The 19,964-nt window shown below is 35.5% G+C and overlaps 1 protein-coding gene across 4 annotated transcripts in view; it reads right to left on the bottom strand.

Annotated features, from left to right (window-relative positions):
• Positions 1-6,784: 6,784 nt before the first annotated feature.
• Positions 6,785-19,964, bottom strand: part of DCUN1D5 (defective in cullin neddylation 1 domain containing 5) — a 29,103-nt gene continuing 15,923 nt past the window's right edge. For all 4 annotated transcript variants that reach the window (XM_027563952.1, XM_027563954.1, XM_027563953.1 and 1 more), the window contains 4 exons: positions 12,720-12,828; positions 12,525-12,629; positions 9,499-9,601; positions 6,785-7,515 (listed from right to left, as the gene is read on the bottom strand). In XM_027563952.1, coding sequence (XP_027419753.1) covers positions 7,460-7,515; positions 9,499-9,601; positions 12,525-12,629; positions 12,720-12,828 — 373 coding nt within the window. In that variant the 3' untranslated portion in view covers positions 6,785-7,459. The remainder of the gene's footprint in view (positions 7,516-9,498; positions 9,602-12,524; positions 12,630-12,719; positions 12,829-19,964) is intronic.

The following is a 19,964-nucleotide window of genomic DNA, read 5'->3' on the forward strand; positions in this document are numbered from 1 at the left end:
GGCTATATACTGAAGTCACATACACATATCCACCTCAGCTCTGTTCCTTTAACTTCAGACTCAAGTACCCAACTGCCTACTTGACACTTCCTCTGGGAAGTGACATGTGAAAGGCCTACCTTACATATCCAAAACTAAATTCTCGGTTTCCCCCTCAAACCTCCTCCTTTGAGCCTTCCTCTCCTTAGTATCAAATATGGCTGCTTCATTCTTAGCATTCTTCAAGCCAAAAATCTTGGGGCCATTCTTGATTCTTCTTTCTCATATCCCACATCCAATCCATCAGCATATACTACTGGCTTTATTCAAAGTATTTTCAGAATCTGACCACTTATTTCCACTGCCTTCATTCTAATTCAAACTACCCCACTTCTCATGTAGATTACTAAGTCTACTGATATTCATCCTTGCTTTGATCAGCACTCTGTTTCCCACTTCAAAGTCTAAGTCTGTAGGAAGGTCTATGATGCCCTTCAAAGATTAACTATAATCAGGCACTCTACTCCCAGTCTCTCTAACCTCACTTCTAATCCGGCTAGTAGCTCGTCTTCCTCACTACTGTCGCAATGACTTCCTTGCCATTTCTTATAAACACTATGCAGACTACCAGCTCAGAACAGTAGACTTTAAATTCCTGCCTGGAATGCTCTTCTCCTGATTATATATATGGCTTAATCATTTTCTTCAGATTTCTGCTCCAAACCACATTATCAGTGTATACAGTATTTAAAGTAGCAACCCTATCTATTCTCACTCTCCAGACCCTTTCCTCGACTTATTTTCCCTTAATAACATGAGACCATATGATAAATTTTGTATTTTATCAATTAAAAGCCAAATCCCATAAGGCTCAAAAATAATTGTCTATTCTGTGTCCTGCTGTATCCGGGCCTAAAACATACTAGATGCTTGAGATTTTCTGAAACACTGGGTTGGCCAAAAAGTTTATTTGAGCTTTTCTTCTGATATGAAAAAACCTGAATGAACGTTATGGCCAACCCAGTATTTAGTTCAAGAGGAATTAAGTCTGATTAGTGGTAAAATAAAACAAAAATTTCAGCTATTTCGGTTTACACAGGATGGAAAAACTTGTTTAAAAAAAAAAAAAAAACTAGTTAATTGAACAACAGAATGGTTCAAAATTGGAAAAGGAGTATGTCAAGACTGTATACTGTCACCCTGCTTATTTAAATCATGCAGAGTACATCATGCGAAATACCGGGCTAGATGAAGCACAAACCTGGAATCAAGATTCCCAGGAGAAACATTAATAACCTCAGATATGCAGATGACACCACTGTTATGGCAGAAAACAAAGAGGAACTAAAGAGCCTCTTGATGAAGGTGAGAGAGTGAAAACACTGACTCAAAACTCAACATCCAAAACACGAAGATCAGGCATCCAATCCCATCACTTCATGGCAAATAGATGGAGAAACAATGGAAACAATGACAGACTTTATTTTCTTGGACTCCAAAATCACTGCAGATGGTGATTGCAGCCATGAAATTAAAAGATGCTTGTTCCTAACAAGAAAAGCTATGACAAACCTAGATAGTGTATTAAAAAGCAGACATTACTTTGTCGACAAAGGTCCATCTAGTCAAAGCTATGGTTTTTCCAGTAGTCATATACAGTTGTTAAGAGTTGGACCATAAAGAAAGCTGAACACCGAGGAATTGATGCTTTTGAACTGTAGTGCTGGAGTAGACTCTTCAGAGTCCCTTGGACAGCAAGGAGATCAAACCAGTCCACTCTAAAGGAAATCAATCCCGAATATTCATTGGAAGGACTGATTTTGAAGCTCCAATACTTTGGCTACCTGATGTGAAGAACTGACTTACTGGAAAAGACCCTTATGCTGGGCAAGACTGAAGGCGAGAGAAGGGGACATCAGAGGATGAGATGGCTGAATGGCATCACTGACTCAACGGACATGAGTTTGGGCGAGGCCTGACGTGCTACAGTCCATGGGGCAAGAGTCAGACATGACTGAGCGACTGAACAACAACAAATTGCTTTCTATTTAATTATCTAGGTGTATTCATTCAACATTTACTTAGCACTGTGGATAGGGCACTGTTTCGAAGTTCCTAAAGGTACTGGTAAGTATATTATTTTACAGACAACAAAACTGAAGATGACAGAAGTAAAGTGACTTGTTTAAAACTGACGTAACAAGGATGTGGCAAAGAGGAGATCAAATCAGGCTTCTCTGATGTTACTTCTATAAACTCTCTCAATATTCATAGCAGTTTCAAGAAATGATATAAATCCAAAAACAGGTAAGGTTTCTGCATTTGTAGATAAAAGTAAAAGTGCACAAACTTGCTATAAGTCATCTGATTTGTATGACAGAATAATACAAGGAAAGAACTAAGGGTAAACTAATTGTACTTAATGTAATATTCATAAAAAATAATTTTGCTAAGTTTGGTAAGTTAATAATACTAAGTCTCTAACAACAAGTTATTGAAATAATTTATCTTTTATCTTTCCTCTTTCACATGCACATTTCCTCTTCAAATGCAACTGACAGCAGTCATATGGAAGCAAATTCTCTTTTCACCAAAATATGTGAGAACTTTTATCCACGCTATTTTCTACATGAAAAGACAAATTATGGGTGATACACAATTTACTTATACACACATAGCGATTTGGGTAAAGCTGGTTTTATATATATCCATTTTGCTTATTTTTGTTGGCTTTTAAAAATAATTGTCTCATACTGGAATATTTCATAATACCCACAATTTTACTTCATACTTAAAATAATCCATCATGTATGGCAGTTTTCCTTATTATTCTAAAGCTGAGAAAAACAAAATTGCAAGTGATAAAACTTCAACATGATCTAATTTGGGGGAAAACTAAGAAATTTTTAATATACGTTTTACATTTGTGGAGCACAGATCCATAAAATACAACAAAGCTCCAAAAAAACTGGCACTCTAAGGTAAGAATTCATACTCATGTTAAAGTCTAATCCTTTTACTGGATATATTTTGAAGAATATTTAACACATGATAAACCAGAACCCATGTAAAAATAAGCCATATTATAAAAGGTTTAATAAATAAAAGCACACAAAATAAAAAGAAAATGATCAAATGAACAACGGGTCTAGGAACAAAGCAGCACAATCTGTACAGGATACAAAAGACTGTAAGATGGAGATAGCAAATTTATTTTTTATTAAGACTGGTATTTGACAAAAAGTAAATAAATTGTGCTTTAAAAGAGCTAAAGATTTGCTTCAGTGAAGTAAAAATCCACTAGAAAAGCCTCTACAATAAACAGTGAATTAGAAATAATTCACCTGAGGTTTGGGGCAGGAATTTACCTTTTCATAATCTGTATCTATATAAATTTGACCATAAAAGTCAGACTGTTGTTTAGGCTTCCACATTACTACTTATAGGTAACTAGGTTTATCAACAAAAAAGACCAGATCTTAAGCAACTTGTCTGGTTGTTAACAAATATTTATAAAACTATATTCATTAAAAAATTACATGATCTAGAATATTTAATAATCCAGACCAGCCTTTCCTGACAAAATCAAAGATATTTTGCTGTTATTTCTCTTTTCTCCTGAAGAGTAAATAAACACTACCTTGAAATGTTTCCACATAATGATTCCTAATACCACTCAAGAAATATACTATCTCAAGAAAAAGAGAATTCTTTATGAATTCTTTAGAAGTACGATTAAGAGATGGCTTTGCCTTTTCTCTTAGTTTAACAGAGAAATGCATTTAAATTATGTAAATTAAAGTGTCCTCAACTTATTTGATGCTTTAGACATTTAGTAAGCACATGAGATGTGCTACAAAACTTTAGGCCCTAAGAGCCTTGAGAGCCCAAACAAAACTTTATTGAATTAGGAATGATCACAACAGTTTTAAGTACCTTTCAAGAAAGCAGTTTTTTAAAAAAAGTCAGTATTCTTGTTTATCAAGCTGAGTATGTAATATATTTCAAATAAATGCTTTCATAACTTCACATCATCAATTAAGGAGAAAGGAATGTTTTGACAAAGAAATCATTTGTTCAAAGTAAAATGTTTCATTGCTAATACTCTACATTAACTACTATGCTTTAAAATTCTACTATCCTACTCACCTCCCCACACAAAGTGATGGCATTAATTCTACTAAAGATAAATTTTTGGCTCACTAGATGAAAAAGGCATTTGAATTTAAGAGAAGTACTCTTCATGGTCAATCTAACATTCCCATAGAAGGCCCTCAAATTCCAGTTTAAGAAATACTTGTGTGTAGTCGGTCGCTAAGTCATGTCTGACTCTTTGCGACCCCATGGACTGTAGCCCACCAGGCTCCTCTGTCCATGGGATTTTCCAGGCAAGAATACTGGAGTGGGTTGCCATTTCCTTCTCCAGGGGATCTTCTAGACCCAAGGGATCAAACCCACATCTCCTACTTGGCAGGTGGATCCTTTACCACTGAGCCACCAGGGAGCCCTTTAAGAAACACTAGAGTACTTCAAAGTAAAACTCAAGTCAAAAAACCTGTACATTACACATAAAAATACTACTACAACCAAAAATGGATTACGTCAAGAATTTTACTGTGAGCAGTCAAAAAAGAAGACATTGTAAGACAATAAGAGATAACATTGCAATAAAGTCAGATAAGCCCACAACACACCATTTTCTATCTCCTATTCAAATAAGTTACCTGAATAACTGGCAAGTTCCTAAAGATACTATGCCTTGTTAATAAATCACTGGCTTCAAGGGGTTGGGAGACAACCTCTCCATCCACTCACAGTTCAGAATCAACACCTGGCTCTACTTTCTTCCAGTAGTATTCCATCTGTATGTTATTCTATAAGAAGAAAGTAGTTTCTAATTATAAAGCACCAGTGAATTTTATTCCACATTAAAGGAAGTTTTACAACAGGATTCCTGGGAAGGCACTTAAAGCTAACTAGTTAAAACAAGAGCCCCAACAGAAGATTTGTTATTCATACTGCTGGCTCCTTAATACTATCCTCTTTACTTACACTACTTAACCTCTTGACCATTAGTTCCAATAAATTAAATTATGTTCAAATACTAATTAAAAAAGAAATGACCAGAAGGGACAAGCCCATATCCTGAGATGAATGAGGCAGAGTTAAGTTTGCTTCCAAAATAAGTTGAGTTATGACTCTAAGAAGGTTGGAGAATTAGAAAGAGCAGAGTAAACCAAGCACAGCCTGAGTAAAATGGGGCTGTTGACTTCAGGATAAAGTAAGTTTCATTTAAATTTCCAGATTCAAAGTCTTAAAGGAATCTTTGGATAAGTAAGCAAAGTAAATTGTTTCATATATTTTATTTCCTTAAAAGGCATCTATAATTTTCAAATGTTTCTTATAAAGACAAAACAATTTTGTTCAGGCCATAAATTGACAACTTATAAAATTTCATTTAAATTATATATTTTGGAATTAAATAAAGATGGGCAATATTCTTCAAATTCACAAGTTGTTCCCTGAAGAGTCATATCATAAAGATTCAAATGTCTAAAACCTAAGTGCTTTACAGTCATCCCGCAGGACCTAAAGGACACTGGCTCCAGCAGCCGCCGAGTTTACCAAAATCTGCAGATGCTCAAGAGCCACAGTTGGTCCTCTATCCCACAGGTCCTGTTATACACGGATGCAGGGTCCACAGACACAGAGAGTTGATTGCGTATTTACTGAAAACAAATCTGCCTATAAGCAGAACCACACAGTTCAAACCCATGTTGTTCGAGGACTGACTGTACTTATAATACATTTAATACTAAAACACCAGTCATAATGTCGTAACACGCACTGTCAGTATGCTCAGTTCCGATAATTCAGTGATTCTAATACTTGACACAGTATTCCAGGAAAATTATCCTTATCAGACATTTAAGGGAAAAACTGTTTTCCATTATTGTATCAGTGTTTCACAAAGTCGTACATAGTGATGTCATGAAGAAATAAAAACGGCAATCATTCTTTCTCAACCAAAAAGCAAAAAAAAAAAAGCAAAAACATAAAATTATTTAAAATGCTATTCTCCCTAAGTAATCACTACTGTAATCACTCATTAAATTCACCACCAAAAACCAACCTTTACCTTAAATCCCAATAGAAATGTTATTATGGAAAAGCAACCTATTTGCTTTTCTCCATATAATTAGGAATTACATTCCTGAAGCTGTGACTTGACTGTAAATGTGAACACGGTTTTCATTTCACTGGGATATTGGATGGTTTAAGAGGAATGTAAAAACAGCCCTGCTGCTAGTCCAAAAAGACACCTTTTGTGTGAATTAGAAAAAAGACGGTCCTGTCTTCAGGAAACTTCACTGCCAACGGTCAGAGAACTGTGACAATTAGCAATGTAATTTGTACCAATGTAAATGGTATCCTTGAGTTGTGCACAATTACACCCAGAATTCTCCCATGAGTCCGTATTCTCGTTTTTCTAATACATATTTTAACTAAATCCACAACATCAGAGCTAAGGTTCTCAAATAACCAAAAAGAAGGGGGATTGGGATGGAGTGGTCCTCAACACAACTCCCCAAATCACGAAATGATAGTTAAAAAGATCACATATATGTCACGAACAACAACAATAATGATGATATACAGCTTCAATAATGGTCTTAATTTTCTCATAAGGCTAACTGATTTTGAGACCATTAATATATGAAACTTGCTCTAATATAATGGAATTTTAAACTGATAGAATACAGAAAACGTAAAATTCACATTAAGAGTATACATACGATGCTGATTTATACTTATTGACAATACTATTTAATGGTTAGAAAACAAAGTAACAACACAATAATCTTTCCAACTGTAAACTTTTCAGATAAAGAATATGCATAATATGTTGGCAACTTTCACAGAAAACCACAGCTAAACTTGCCCAATATCCAGAAACGTATTTTATTAGCTGCATCAGAAATTACCCAAGAAGTCAAGACCAATAAATATTCTTTCTGATTGTGCAGAGATGAATATATGAGCTATACCATGAACAGAGTACATTGCCAAATATTAAGACTGTTTAAAACCTTTAAAATTCCACAAATTTCTGGTATGAGAGACTTCTAAAATTCAAGAATTAAAATTTACAAAAATAAATACCACTCTTGACACTCAACGGACATCTTCACTTTAAGGCCTTTGTCACAAATCTGAATCTTTATTGTTCTGAAATAAATGTTATAAACATAACTCAAACAAAAACTTCAATATTCAGTCTCAGAAGAGGTGTGGCTCAACGCCCATAACATGTAACAAGAAAACGTCCTTTTAAAAAAAAAGGAAAAAAAAAAAAAGTACTATGAGAAGTCTTTCATATGAATGAAAATGCACCCCTTAGGTTTTTTCCCCTCTCATCTCATTAGCCTGTACACACGTCAGGATCAAAAGGTTTGCACTTTCTTCACAATACTTCTTGCTATGATGCTTGACGAACTTTATGCCACTCAACAAATTCATCAAGAAGAACAGGCCCTAGAAATAAAAGAAACAACTTTTATTAGAATTCAGTGAACTTATCTCTTAAATTATATAAAACAAACTCTATGGTGACAATAGGGAACTGACCTTTCCCTTCTTTAGGTATTTTCCTTCCAGACTCCCTCTTCTACTTAATAGGTGCTTTCTTGGCCATTTGTTTTTTTTTTTTTTTTTTTAAATAAAACATAAGGGACTTTCCACAATGGATATTTGTACAAACCACATTCTCAAGATTTAAGTGTTTCATGAACTCTCTGATAACTCGGTCAATATTAACCTCTCCCTTTTTCTAACTGCCCATGGCTTTCTGCCAATTAACTATTAAATAATCTGAAAAGTGTTTTAACGTAGTATTTCTGTTACCTTACCAAGAAGTGTGTAAGTGTACTGAAGGTGTGGCCATATACTGTTCCAGGTACAAGACCTACTATAGATCTGAACACAAAGCAAGTACCTAATAAATATCAACACCTGCATTAAGAACTATTGTAAAAAGATATTTTTATATTACAGGGAGTTCAAATTTACTTACTTATAGAAGTCACATAGGCAATATTTAAACCTCACCGTTTATTGTTTGGAAATGTAGGGAAAACTCATTGCCATAAAGAAATATGCTTGCCCTATTCTTCTTACAACCCTCTGGTGAGCTCACTTTTTCTCTCGCTTTTAATGGATATTTCTCTACTGTAAGAAAAACAGGAGACTAGCATAATAATAAATGACAACTGAAAAGCAACCTAGATGTTGTCATACTGTGGACCAGCACACCAGAAAGCAAGTGCAACATAAGCCACTACGTGGTTCCAACCGAATTCCTATAGAAGAACACAGGAACAGTTCTGTCAGATTTTGTAATTTTTCAAACAAATCTAGAAGCTGTATTTTTATTCAAAACCTCTCAGTTAAAACGCTGACTCAAATGCACATGAAAATACATATCTACAGAACAGACATAGTCCTTGAGCTGCCAGTTTACTGCTGTATTATTTATAAAAATATTAAATTTTACACTATTTTGTAAATGGAAGACACAATATATACAGAAAGAAATAAAGTTATCCTTTCTTCAGCATTTTGTTTCTTCAGTGTCACAAAAGTCCATTAACCTCAGTTTACATTTGGTGGCTCAGTGGTAAAGAATCTGCCTGCCAATGCAGGAGACCCGTGTTCAATCCCTGGGTTGGGAAGATCTCCTAAAGAAGGAAATGGCAACCCACTCCAGGATTCTTGCCTGGGAAATTCCATGGACAGAGGAGTCTGGAGAGCTATAGCCCATGAGGTCGCAAAAGAGTTCAACACGACTTAGCAACCAAACAGCAATAACAATCTTTTCTATACAATGCTTTGCAACATGAAAACAACACATGCAGCCAAACTTGTGATGGGAGTGAAAAACTTACAGCTCTAGAAAATTCATCTGGCTTATCTAAAAATTCATCATTGCCTCCAACACCTATGGCATTCTGGGTTTTCCACTCAAGGGGACTGACAGATATTTTAATCATAGTTTATTGACTGTTTACTCAATAATTTCTGAAGGAAGTTACTTTGACACTATTTGCCATATTGTGAATGGATATTATGATATTAAAGCTTTTGCTACTATAGCTGTTTTGCTTTCCTATTTTTAAAATCATGACTGCACTTTTCTTACATAGTAAAATGCCTGGAAAGCCAGGAATAAAGCAGAATTTTAGCTTCTAGCTGCAGAAATTATATTCTGAATTTAGCTATAGTGCTCTGCTACCAAGTAATTGAAAATATTTCATTTACCAGCACACATTTTATAATGGTGCTCAATCTAAGTTCTCTACCTTCTATACCTGCCTCCCCGCTACACTTCCCACACAATTAAAACAAGAAGGTCTGTTAGGAAGTTTAAATTCTTTATAGTAATGCTACACAAATCCACGTTCTCATTTAATAGCTTTAAGAACTATATTTTGGTAAGAAAACATTGTATTATATACTTACAAGCACCATCTTCATCATAGTTACTAAGATCGGCATGGACTGTTCTACTGAATTCTAACACATTGTACCACTGATCTTTGTTCATAACGCGATACTTTGATTGCTGCAGAAAACGATATAAACATTTGGATTACAGAACAAGCAATATCTATTAGGATTTGACTTCAATAAACATAGTTGTAACTTTGTTTTGATTTAGTCTTTCCTAAAACAGTTATTCCTCTTTTAATTATTTGTGTTTCTAAGAGAATTTTCAGGGTCATTTAGATGTTAACATCTTCAAATTTATTTTTTCCTTTTTTATTCCTGAGGAATAACACAGCATCAAGGGCACTAACAAAAAGGGTAAAACTCAATAAATTTTTACCAATGTATATGCTGTGTAATCACCAGTGAGATCAAGCTATATAATGTTTCATATACACAGTAAACTCCCTCCTGCTGTTTCTCATTAAATTGTTTCTTTGCATAAGGTTATGCAACTTCAAATCTTTAGCCACATTTGAAGTTGGCATTTTTCAGGCTTGGGTTCAAATCTTACTTCTGTTACTTAATTGAGTGACCTTGGGAAAGTTACTCGTTGGCTAAGTAAAAATAAAACATAATTCAAAATGGTGTTATAAAGATTTAAAAAGATAATGTATGTTAAATACCCTCCACACAACAAACATTTGAAAATATTTAGTTCTCTCAGCAACTTTTACATGGGAATATTTTTACAAGGAATATTTATCTCTGTCCCCAAATTACTAATATGAGGAAGATAGGTAATATCCATCAACTAATCTGCTTTATTAGGCTAAAAGATTTAAGTGTGCATATAAGACCTTTTTATATTACTGTCTCTTATCACAAGCTTTAAACAAAACTAATCTGGGGAACTTGCTATGATAAACAATCAGCTTCATGAGAAATTATTTTCAAAGCAAAAGCATCTATATTCAAGAAATGGTAAGAAGTACACCAAAACAAAAGACAAAATTGCAAAAACAAAAAAACACTACCAAAGCAAGAAATGGAAAAAAAGGACAGTATCTTCTTAGAATCTTACCTTGAACAACAGGTATAAGAATAAAGCCTTTCTTCTAAAAGAATACTTCCTTTATAAATTCAGCATATATGTCTCAGTAATTACTATATCTAAGTACGTTCTCATATTTGGGGACATAAAATATTAAACTTTCTAATGGTGGTGTTGGAGAAGACTCTTGAGAGTCCCTTAGACCACCTGACCTGCCTCTTGAGAAACCTATATGCAGGTCAGGAAGCAATAATTAGAACTGGACATGGAACAACAGACTGGTTCCAAATAGGAAAAGGAGTACATCAAGCCTGTATATTGTCACCCTGCTTATTTAACTTATACGCAGAGTACATCATGAGAAATGCTGGGCTGGAAGAAGCACAAGTCGGAATCAAGATTGCTGGGAGAAATATCAATAACCTCAGATATGCAGATAACACCACCCTTATGGCAGAAAGTGAAGAGGAACTCAAAAGCCTCTTGATGAAAGTGCAAGTGGAGAGTGAAAACGTTGGCTTAAAGCTCAACATTCAGAAAACGAAGATCATGGCATCCGGTCCCATCACTTCATGGGAAATAGATGGGGAAACAGTGGAAACAGTGTCAGACTTTATTTTTTTGGGCTCCAAAATCATTGCAAATGGTGACTGCAGCCATGAAATTAAAAGATGCTTACTCCTTGGAAGCAAAGTTATGACCAACCTAGATAGCATATTCAAAAGCAGAGACATTACTCTGCCAACAAAGGTCCATCTAGTCAAGGCTATGGTTTTTCCAGTGGTCATGTATGGATGTGAGAGTTGGACTGTGAAGAAAGCTGAGCGCCGAAGAATGGATGCTTTTGAACTGTGGTGTTGGAGAAGACTCTTGAGAGTCCCCTGGACTGCAAGGAGATCCAACCAGTCCATTATGAAGGAGATCATTCCTGGGTGTTCTTTGGAAGGAATGATGCTAAAGCTGAAACTCCAATACTTTGGCCACCTCATGCGAAGACTGATGCTGGGAGGGATTGAGGGCAGGAGCAGAAGGGGACGACAGAGGATGAGATGGCTGGATGGCATCACTGACTCAATGGACGTCAGTCTGAATGAACTCTGGGAGTTGGTGATGGACAGGGAGGCCTGGCGTGCTGCAATTCATGGGGTCACAAAGAGTCGGACACAACTGAGCGACTGAACTGAACTGAACTCAACTCAACTGGACTGCAAGGAGCTCAAACCAGTCCATCCTAAAGGAAATCAATCCCGAATATTCATTGGAAGGATTGATGCTGAAGCTGAAGCTCCAATACTTTGGCCACCTGATGGGAAGAACCGACCCACTGAAAAAGACCCTGATGCTGGGAAAAACTGAAGGCAGGAGGAGAAGGGGACAACAGAGGACGTGATGGTTGGATGGCATCACCGACTCGATGGACATGAGTTTGAGCAAGCTCCGGGAGATGGTGAAGGACAGGGAAGCCTGGCGTGCTGCAGTCCATGGGGTCGCAAAGAGTAAGATTCAACTGAGCAACAAACAACAACACGATAAAAAGTTTATTCTAATTCTTTAGATTGAGCCTAAGCTTTAATACTAAAATTGGTTCTCTTAAATTGATTTTTTCAGTCTAATATTCTGTATATAGAAAGAAACTTGATTTAGAAGCTTGAGATTTGTACACTAGCATCAATTCTCTCCTGAAAAATCCCAAGAAACTAATTTTACATTAAGGGCATTTGTGCTAAAATTGTTTTTTTGAAGATTTATCTTTGTTTTTTTTTTTTTTCCGAAGGGAGAAGAGCTGTGAGGAAAGGAATATACACGGCTTATGCACAAAATATATTAATGAACATGAACTCATGTCTAAATGAGAGCAGATAGGTATACATTTAAACAAATTTTCAACCACTTATACAGATTTTTTAAAAAGCTACAGTCTTTTTGTTTTTATTCATTCAAAGGTATGCTGTTCATTCAGCTGAAGTTTTTAAATATTATTTTAAAAATAAAAATATATACATACCTCTAGGTACTGGTAAAATACTGAAAACAGTGGCCATGTCCTCCCAAGGAGAAGAGCTAACATAGACTTAGCAGTATCAATATCAAGGCTTCTCTGATCTTTATCCTAAAACAAAAGATAAAAAAATTTTCCTAAGTGTGGTTTCAAGATAATTAAAAAAAATATTAAAATTGCAAACACGGAAATTCCACCTACCCTTGCAAAATCAAAGGCATATCTGTAAATATTCTTAAACGAAGAAATATCATTCAACTGTGAGCGCAAAAAGTCAAATTTGTTCTGTAACTTTTCTGTGCAGTCACACCTTAAATTAAAAAATCAAATGTTATATAATTAAGAAAATTAAATAAAAGTATCTTTGGGGGTTAGAATGAATGCATTAAATAAAAAAGTGAGCACATTTATGAAGTTAGTTTAGGTTTAAAATCTCTGATTCACAAATTTAGAATAACCGTTGCCTTCTACCTACCAATACAATGCAAAAGGGAAAAAGGGAAAAGAAAACCTGGCAATCTATGAAACGTCACTCCAATAACTTTTCTTTAAAAAAAAAACACCCACAACTCAAGCATAACCTCGAATAAAATCACAAATATTTGGTAAAAAGAAACATACTAAGATATATGCTTTTACCACAAATAAAGTTAAAATGACAGAACAAATAAAATTAATCAGGCCTCTGACACAAATTCTCAGGCACCATCTTGGTGAAAGAGACTAACCATGATTGCTTTTAAAAGTTTAGTAGGTAATCCAGAGGAAATACATTATATTAGTGATTCAGTCACTACATTTTTAGTAAACAAAAAATCAAAGTATATCAGTGACAGCACCTAACTTTACATCAGGTACATATACAAAAGAATGCAAACAAGCAATAGATGTTATCTCTAAAGGTACAACTAACTAAATATAAGGAACTAAAGAGATGGGATGTTCCAAAGTATTACTGGCTTTCTGCCTTTTCCTGGGTTGATTTACTCCACTATTTAGCAAGAAATAAGGCAGACAAAGCCTTTCACAATTGGCATAAACTTCCAATCTCATCTCCAGCCAGGGCCCAATATCCTTAAAATGTAACTGTGCTCTAGTTATAATTCACTTACCATTCCCAAATGCCATATCTATGCTTTAAGCACATATTATTTTATCTACTTGATATGCTGTTCCTTCTAATATTTTGTCAAAAAATCTCTCATCAGAACTAACTCACAGTTTGTCCTCTCTGAGATCATCTGACTCCCTTCAATCAAATTAGCTGTGCCATCTACTGTGACCAATAGTTTTCCACGCAAAACTGATTTCAGTACTCATGACAATACACCTAGCATTCTCAGATTTAACCAAGCCTTTCACTGTTCTAAATCAACAATGTGATGTGTAGTAACTTATCATTTTATTAATGTGTAAAATATCTGAATAAATTTCTAGTGTTGCTTAACACTTGCATTCTTAGAATAAGCCAAACTTGGTCATGTTACCTGTTTTATACACTGCTGTTCATAAATGAGACTGGCTGTAAATTTCATTCTTTCACATTTTTTTTTGCTAGTCTTGTAACAAGCTTATAGCATAAGCCTCAAAAAAACAAAATGAAAAATGGTACACTTTCTTCTGTTTTCCGAAAAAAGTTTACTCAACATTGGATTCAGGATATGAACAAACTTAGCAGCTGAAAAACCACCTGAGCCTTTTTACTAAGAAAAGAAAAACCTTTAAACTACTAAATCAGCATTTTAAATGGTTATTAGACCAGTCAGATTTTTTTATGTCTTTTTGAATCAGTTTTGGTCATTTATACACTTTTCTGATTACTTATTTCACATATAATTTTACTTAAATATGCCAATTAAAATATTTACAATATTTTCTAACATGATTATTATATATTTTTTCCTTTTTTTTGTTCTTCTTGATTACCTTGTCAGAATTTCTTAATTCTCTCAATTGTATCTTTTTTCTGTTTTACCAGGGTTGGAACACTTTTTATCTCCTTTCTTTGGGTTAATCCTTTTAAATTAGATACCAGTTCATTTGGTTTTAGACTTTTTCCCCCTCTTTAATATAATATTTAATGCTACAGACTTCCCTCTACAATTTTAGCTTCACCCAAAGCTTTGTCAGTATTAACTGGTTTGATTATTCACTTGTAAATAAGGCCTTTACAAGAGTGATTTCGGAGGAGCTATAAGGATAAAGTCTTGCTAGAATAGGTTTAAAAGAGCGAAAGAGGAGAAACTAGAGAAAAGAAGCCTAGACAATTGCTTTCAAAGAATCTGTTTCTAAAATGGAGCAGAGAAAAGAGGCAGTAGAGTACGATGGGGAAGGAAGGCAGAAAGTTCACTTTAAGAAAAAATAAGAGAAACAACTTGCTTCTAAGAAGATGAAGTGTTATTTCACGTCTCTCCTGTTAATTCAATTAAAAGCCTTATACATTATATACAAAACAAACATAAAAAGACTCTGAAAGAATCTGAGAAATGATACAGTAGCATGTTCCCTGGGTTTTCTTCTTGCCTCATCTATCCCAGCTTGGAGCTGAAGGAGTCAGCAAAACAGAAATGCCAACGAGGGCAGACAAAAAATAAACAAACACAAAAGCCTGCTCTCCCCCTCTAGCCCAAAGTAAGCAATCTGGCAAGACAGAAATTGTTAAGGGAAAAAAACAACAAACCACTCTTCTCTAGTCAAACACCAAAGAGAAAACTGGCTCAACCCCTACCAACGCCAGCAAAGCCTGAATGGGGGGAACTGAATGGTCCACCCTCACCAGGATATGGGGCGCTCTGGGGGCTCAGTTGGAGAAGGCAATGGCACCCCACTCCAGTACTCTTGCCTGGAAAATCCCATGGACGGAGGAGCCTGGTAGGCTGCAGTCCATGGGGTCGCTAGGAGTCAGACACGACTGAGCGATTCCACTTTGACTTTTCACTTTCATACATTGGAGGAGGAAATGGCAACCCAGCAGCAGCAGGGGGCTCAGTGGTCAAGAGTCCTCCTGCCAACGCAAGGGACTTGGATTGGATTCCTGATTTGGGAAGACCCCCTTGAGGAGGAAACGGCACCCCATTCCAGTATTCTTGCCTGGAGAATGCCATGGACAGATAGCCTGGCAGGCTAGAGTACATGGGATCACAAAAGAGTCAGACACGACTTAGGGACTAAACAACAAACAAAACACTAGGATATAAGCAGGCCGCCCTCTCAAATTCTGCAGTGTCAGCGGAAACCACAAGGGGTACTCCCATCAGGCAGTGAAAAGCAGACACTCCTCCTCCACTCTGCAAGTGTCAGAGGAGGATGTCGAGTCAAGGCTGTCAGCTTTACCCAGGAACGCGGCCGTCACTCCAGCAGTGTCAGTGGAGATCAAGCATCTGTGGAGGCTTCTCACCTCCGCTGACAGTCATGAGGACTCCTCCCCAGATGTCAAGGATGCAGAGAGGAACTTCACTTTCTATGGGCGCCTGAAACTAATGAGGCCCTCCTCTCCCGCCCAAGTGGTGTTAGAGGAAGCTAGCTAAAACAGAAGCCTCAAGTAAGATCCAGACTTTCGTAACAAAATCATACTCCAATTTTCCAGGTTTCAATTAAAAAAAAAATTGCCTGCCATAGCAAGAACCAAGATCTCAACAGCAAAAGGGCAATCAATAGATGCAAACCCTGAAATGCTCAAGATGTTTAGAATCACTCAACTCAGATTTTAAAGCAGTTATAAAAATGCTCCAGTAAGCAATCAAGAAGAAATTAAAACAAATGAAAAGACAGAAACTATCAGCAAAGAAACTGAAAGTCTAAGGAAAGAAATATATAACAAAAGAACCACCATTCTTGAACTGTAAAATACAGGGCAGACTTAAGCCCTAATACATCAGTAATTACATCAAATATAAGTGTTTTAAATAAACCAATTGTAAGATTAGAGACTGACAGAGTGGAACAACAACAACAAACACCATAAACTATGCTGTTCAGAAGAAACTGACTTTAAATATAACAATATAGGCGGGCTGAAAGTAAAAGAATAGGAAATGATATACTGTACAAACAACTAAAAGAAATGAGAGGTGGCTAAACTAGTATCAGCTAATGCAGACTTCAGAGCAAAGAATATTACATAATGACAAAAGGTCAATCCACCAAGAAGATGGAACAATCCCAAACATGTGCACCAGATAAGAGCTGCAAAATATAAGGAGAAATAAACAAATTCACAATTACAGTTAGATTTCAATCTCTCTCTCTCAGCAATTGACAGAACAACACAGAACATCAGTAAACATGTAGAAGAATTCAATACCAACAATCAACAGGATCCAATGGACTTGGAAAGAACATTCTACTCAATGGCAACAAAATACTTCTTTTCAATCCTAAACCATAAAACAAATCTTAACAGATATAAAATAATTGAAACCACACAGAATATGTTCTTCGACCACAACGAGACCAAACTAGAAAGTAAAACTTAGAAATTAAACAGCCAACTCCTAAACAGTCCATGGGAATGGAAACCAAAAAATATACTGAACTGAATGAAAATGAAAACATATATCAAATTGTTTGAGATACAAAACAGTGCTAAGAGGGAAATTTATAGCACTAAATATAAATACAAACATTAAAGAAGAAAACAGTCTCAGTCAACAATCTAAGCTCCTGCTTTTGAAATCTTATCTAGATTCCAAAAATAGGAGCTTAGATTACTGAAAAAGACCAGATTGAATCTATGGCAAGTAGGAAAAGTAAATAATTAAATTATCAGTATCAGGAATGAAACAAAGTATATCATTAGACCTGCAGGTATCAAAAGGATACAACTTTGATAACTTAAGAAGAAACAGACTCAGAACTTCCCTGGTGGCCCAGTGATTAGGAATTCTCTCTCCAGGACTTCTCTGGTGGCTCAGAGGTCAAGAATCCACCCGTCAATGCAGGAGACATGGGTTCGATCCCTGATCCAGGAAGACCCCACATGCGTCAGAGCCCTAAGCCGATGCGCCACAACTCGAGAGCCTGGAAGCTGCAACTACTGAGCCCACGAGCTACACGTGCACAGCTCTGCACGAGAAGCCACCACAATGAGGCCCACACACAACCAGAGAGCAGCCCCTGCTCCTCGCAACTAGAGAGAAGTCCTTGCCACAATCAAGACCCAGCACTGCCCTAAATGGATGAATGAATAAACAAATAAATTAAAAAAAAAATTTTTTTTTAAAGAATTGACTTTCCAATGTAGAGGAGGCGGATTTGATCCCTGGTAAGGAAACTAAGATCCCACATGCTGCAGGGCGACTTAGCTCATGCTCTGCAACAAGAGAAGCCCCAATACAACACAACAAAGACCCAACATAGCCAAAAACAAAAACAGGTGACATGGACCAATATTTGAGTTGTGTAACTATTGAACTATTAAATAAACTGAATTCAAAAGTTAGAAACATCTATAAAAGACATATACAGGTTCAGGTGGTTTTACTGGAGAATTTCACCATCTTTGAAGATCAATTCTACAACCTCCTTCAAAAAATAAAGTATAAGCAAAAACTTTCCAATTTATTTTATAAAGCCAGTATTACCTTTACCCTAAAATCAAAGACAATTAAAAAAAAAATCATCACAAGGAAAAAAAATTTACAGCTATATATACTGATGGATAATCAAACCCATGTCACCTATGTCTCCTGCATTGCAGATAGATTCTTTACCCACTGAGCTACCTGGGAAGTCCTTAATTTTGTAATATATACAAATATTGAATCCTTATGCTTTACATCTGAAGCTAATATAACATTTTATGTCCATTATAACGCAATAAATAAGAAAATAAAGTTATAGACCAATATCCCTCATGAGGCCTTAACAAAATATTAGCAAATAGAATTAAGCAATATTTAAAATAATTATATACCATGATCAAGTGGGATTTATTCTAAGTATGCAAGACTGATTCAGTACTCACAAAAAAATTAACATAAGCACATTAATGGGCTAAAAAAAGAAAAACCACATGACTATATGATTTAATGCAGAAAGTGTATTTAAAGTATTTAATATCTATTCACCTTAAAACTCACAAAAAAACAGAAAGAGAACTTGCTCAATTTGATTTAAAAAGAAAAAAAGAAACCTACAAACAACCTACCAATAACAATACTTAATGGTGAAAAACTGTTATCTTTATCTCTAACATGGGGAACCAAAACAGGATGTCCACTATCACCACACTTATTCAACATAATAGTAGACATTCTAGCCAATGCAATATGTCAAGGAAAAGAAATAAAAGATGTACAGACCAGAAAAGAAATAAAACTGGCCCTATTTTGTGTCATAATCATATGACACAATTGTCCATGTGGAAAACCCAAAGAGCACACACATAAAAATCTTACAATAAGTGTGTTCATCAAGTTCATAGGATACAGGACATACAAAAATTAATTCTATTTCTATATATTAATAATGAACATACAGATGCTAAAATTAAACACACAATATTTATAGTGACTGAAATAAACGAAATATTTAGGTTTAATTCTTAGAATACATGTATGTACAGGACGTCCATGTTTTACAAAGAAATGATGAAAGAAACCAAGCACCTAAGTAAATGGCGACATATCTATTTTTGGAAGAGTCAAAGAGCAAAGATGTCAATTCTTCTCAAATTCACATGCACTTTAACAAGAATCTCAGTAAGATTTTTTGTAAATATGTAAGATTATTCTAAAATTTTTGGAAAAGCAGAGACTGTAGTAGTGGGACATCTCTGGTGGTCCAGTGGTTAAGACTCCATTCCTAGCATAGGTTTTACTCTCTGGTCGGGGAACTAAGATTCCACACGCCACACAGTGTGACCAAGAAAGAAAAAGGAGGTTGAAAGAAACTGTAGTAGCTAAAAAAAAATTCGAGAAAAGATCAATCAGTCTACCTGACTTCCAAGACTGAGTACATGGTTATAGTAATGCAGACTGTGTGGTCGTGGAAGAAGATCAACAGAACAGGGAACCCAGAAGAGACCACACAAGTATGGCCAGATGCTTTTTGATGAAGGTAAAATTCAATAGGAGAAAGAGTTTCTGCACCAATGGTAGTGGTACAAATGGACATCCACAGATAAAGAAATAAACCAAAAATCTAAGTCTCATACCTTTGATAGAAATCAATTCAAAATGCATTACTGATTTAAAAGTAAAATGTAAAAATATAAAACTTCTAGGAAAAAAAAGTAAGGAAAAATCCTCAGGATCCATGGCTAGGCAAAGAATTCTTAGACTTGACACTTAAAACACATAAGAAGGAAAAAACTAATAAACCAGACATCATCAAAATTTAAAACTTTTATTCTGTATAAAAGTCCCTGTAAGAGAATAAAAACACAAGCTACAGACACGGAGAAAACATTTTCAAGCCACATATTCAATGAAGGACTTAAATCTA

This window comes from Bos indicus x Bos taurus, chromosome 15 (assembly GCF_003369695.1).
Source record: "Bos indicus x Bos taurus breed Angus x Brahman F1 hybrid chromosome 15, Bos_hybrid_MaternalHap_v2.0, whole genome shotgun sequence".
Lineage (NCBI taxonomy): Eukaryota > Metazoa > Chordata > Mammalia > Artiodactyla > Bovidae > Bos > Bos indicus x Bos taurus.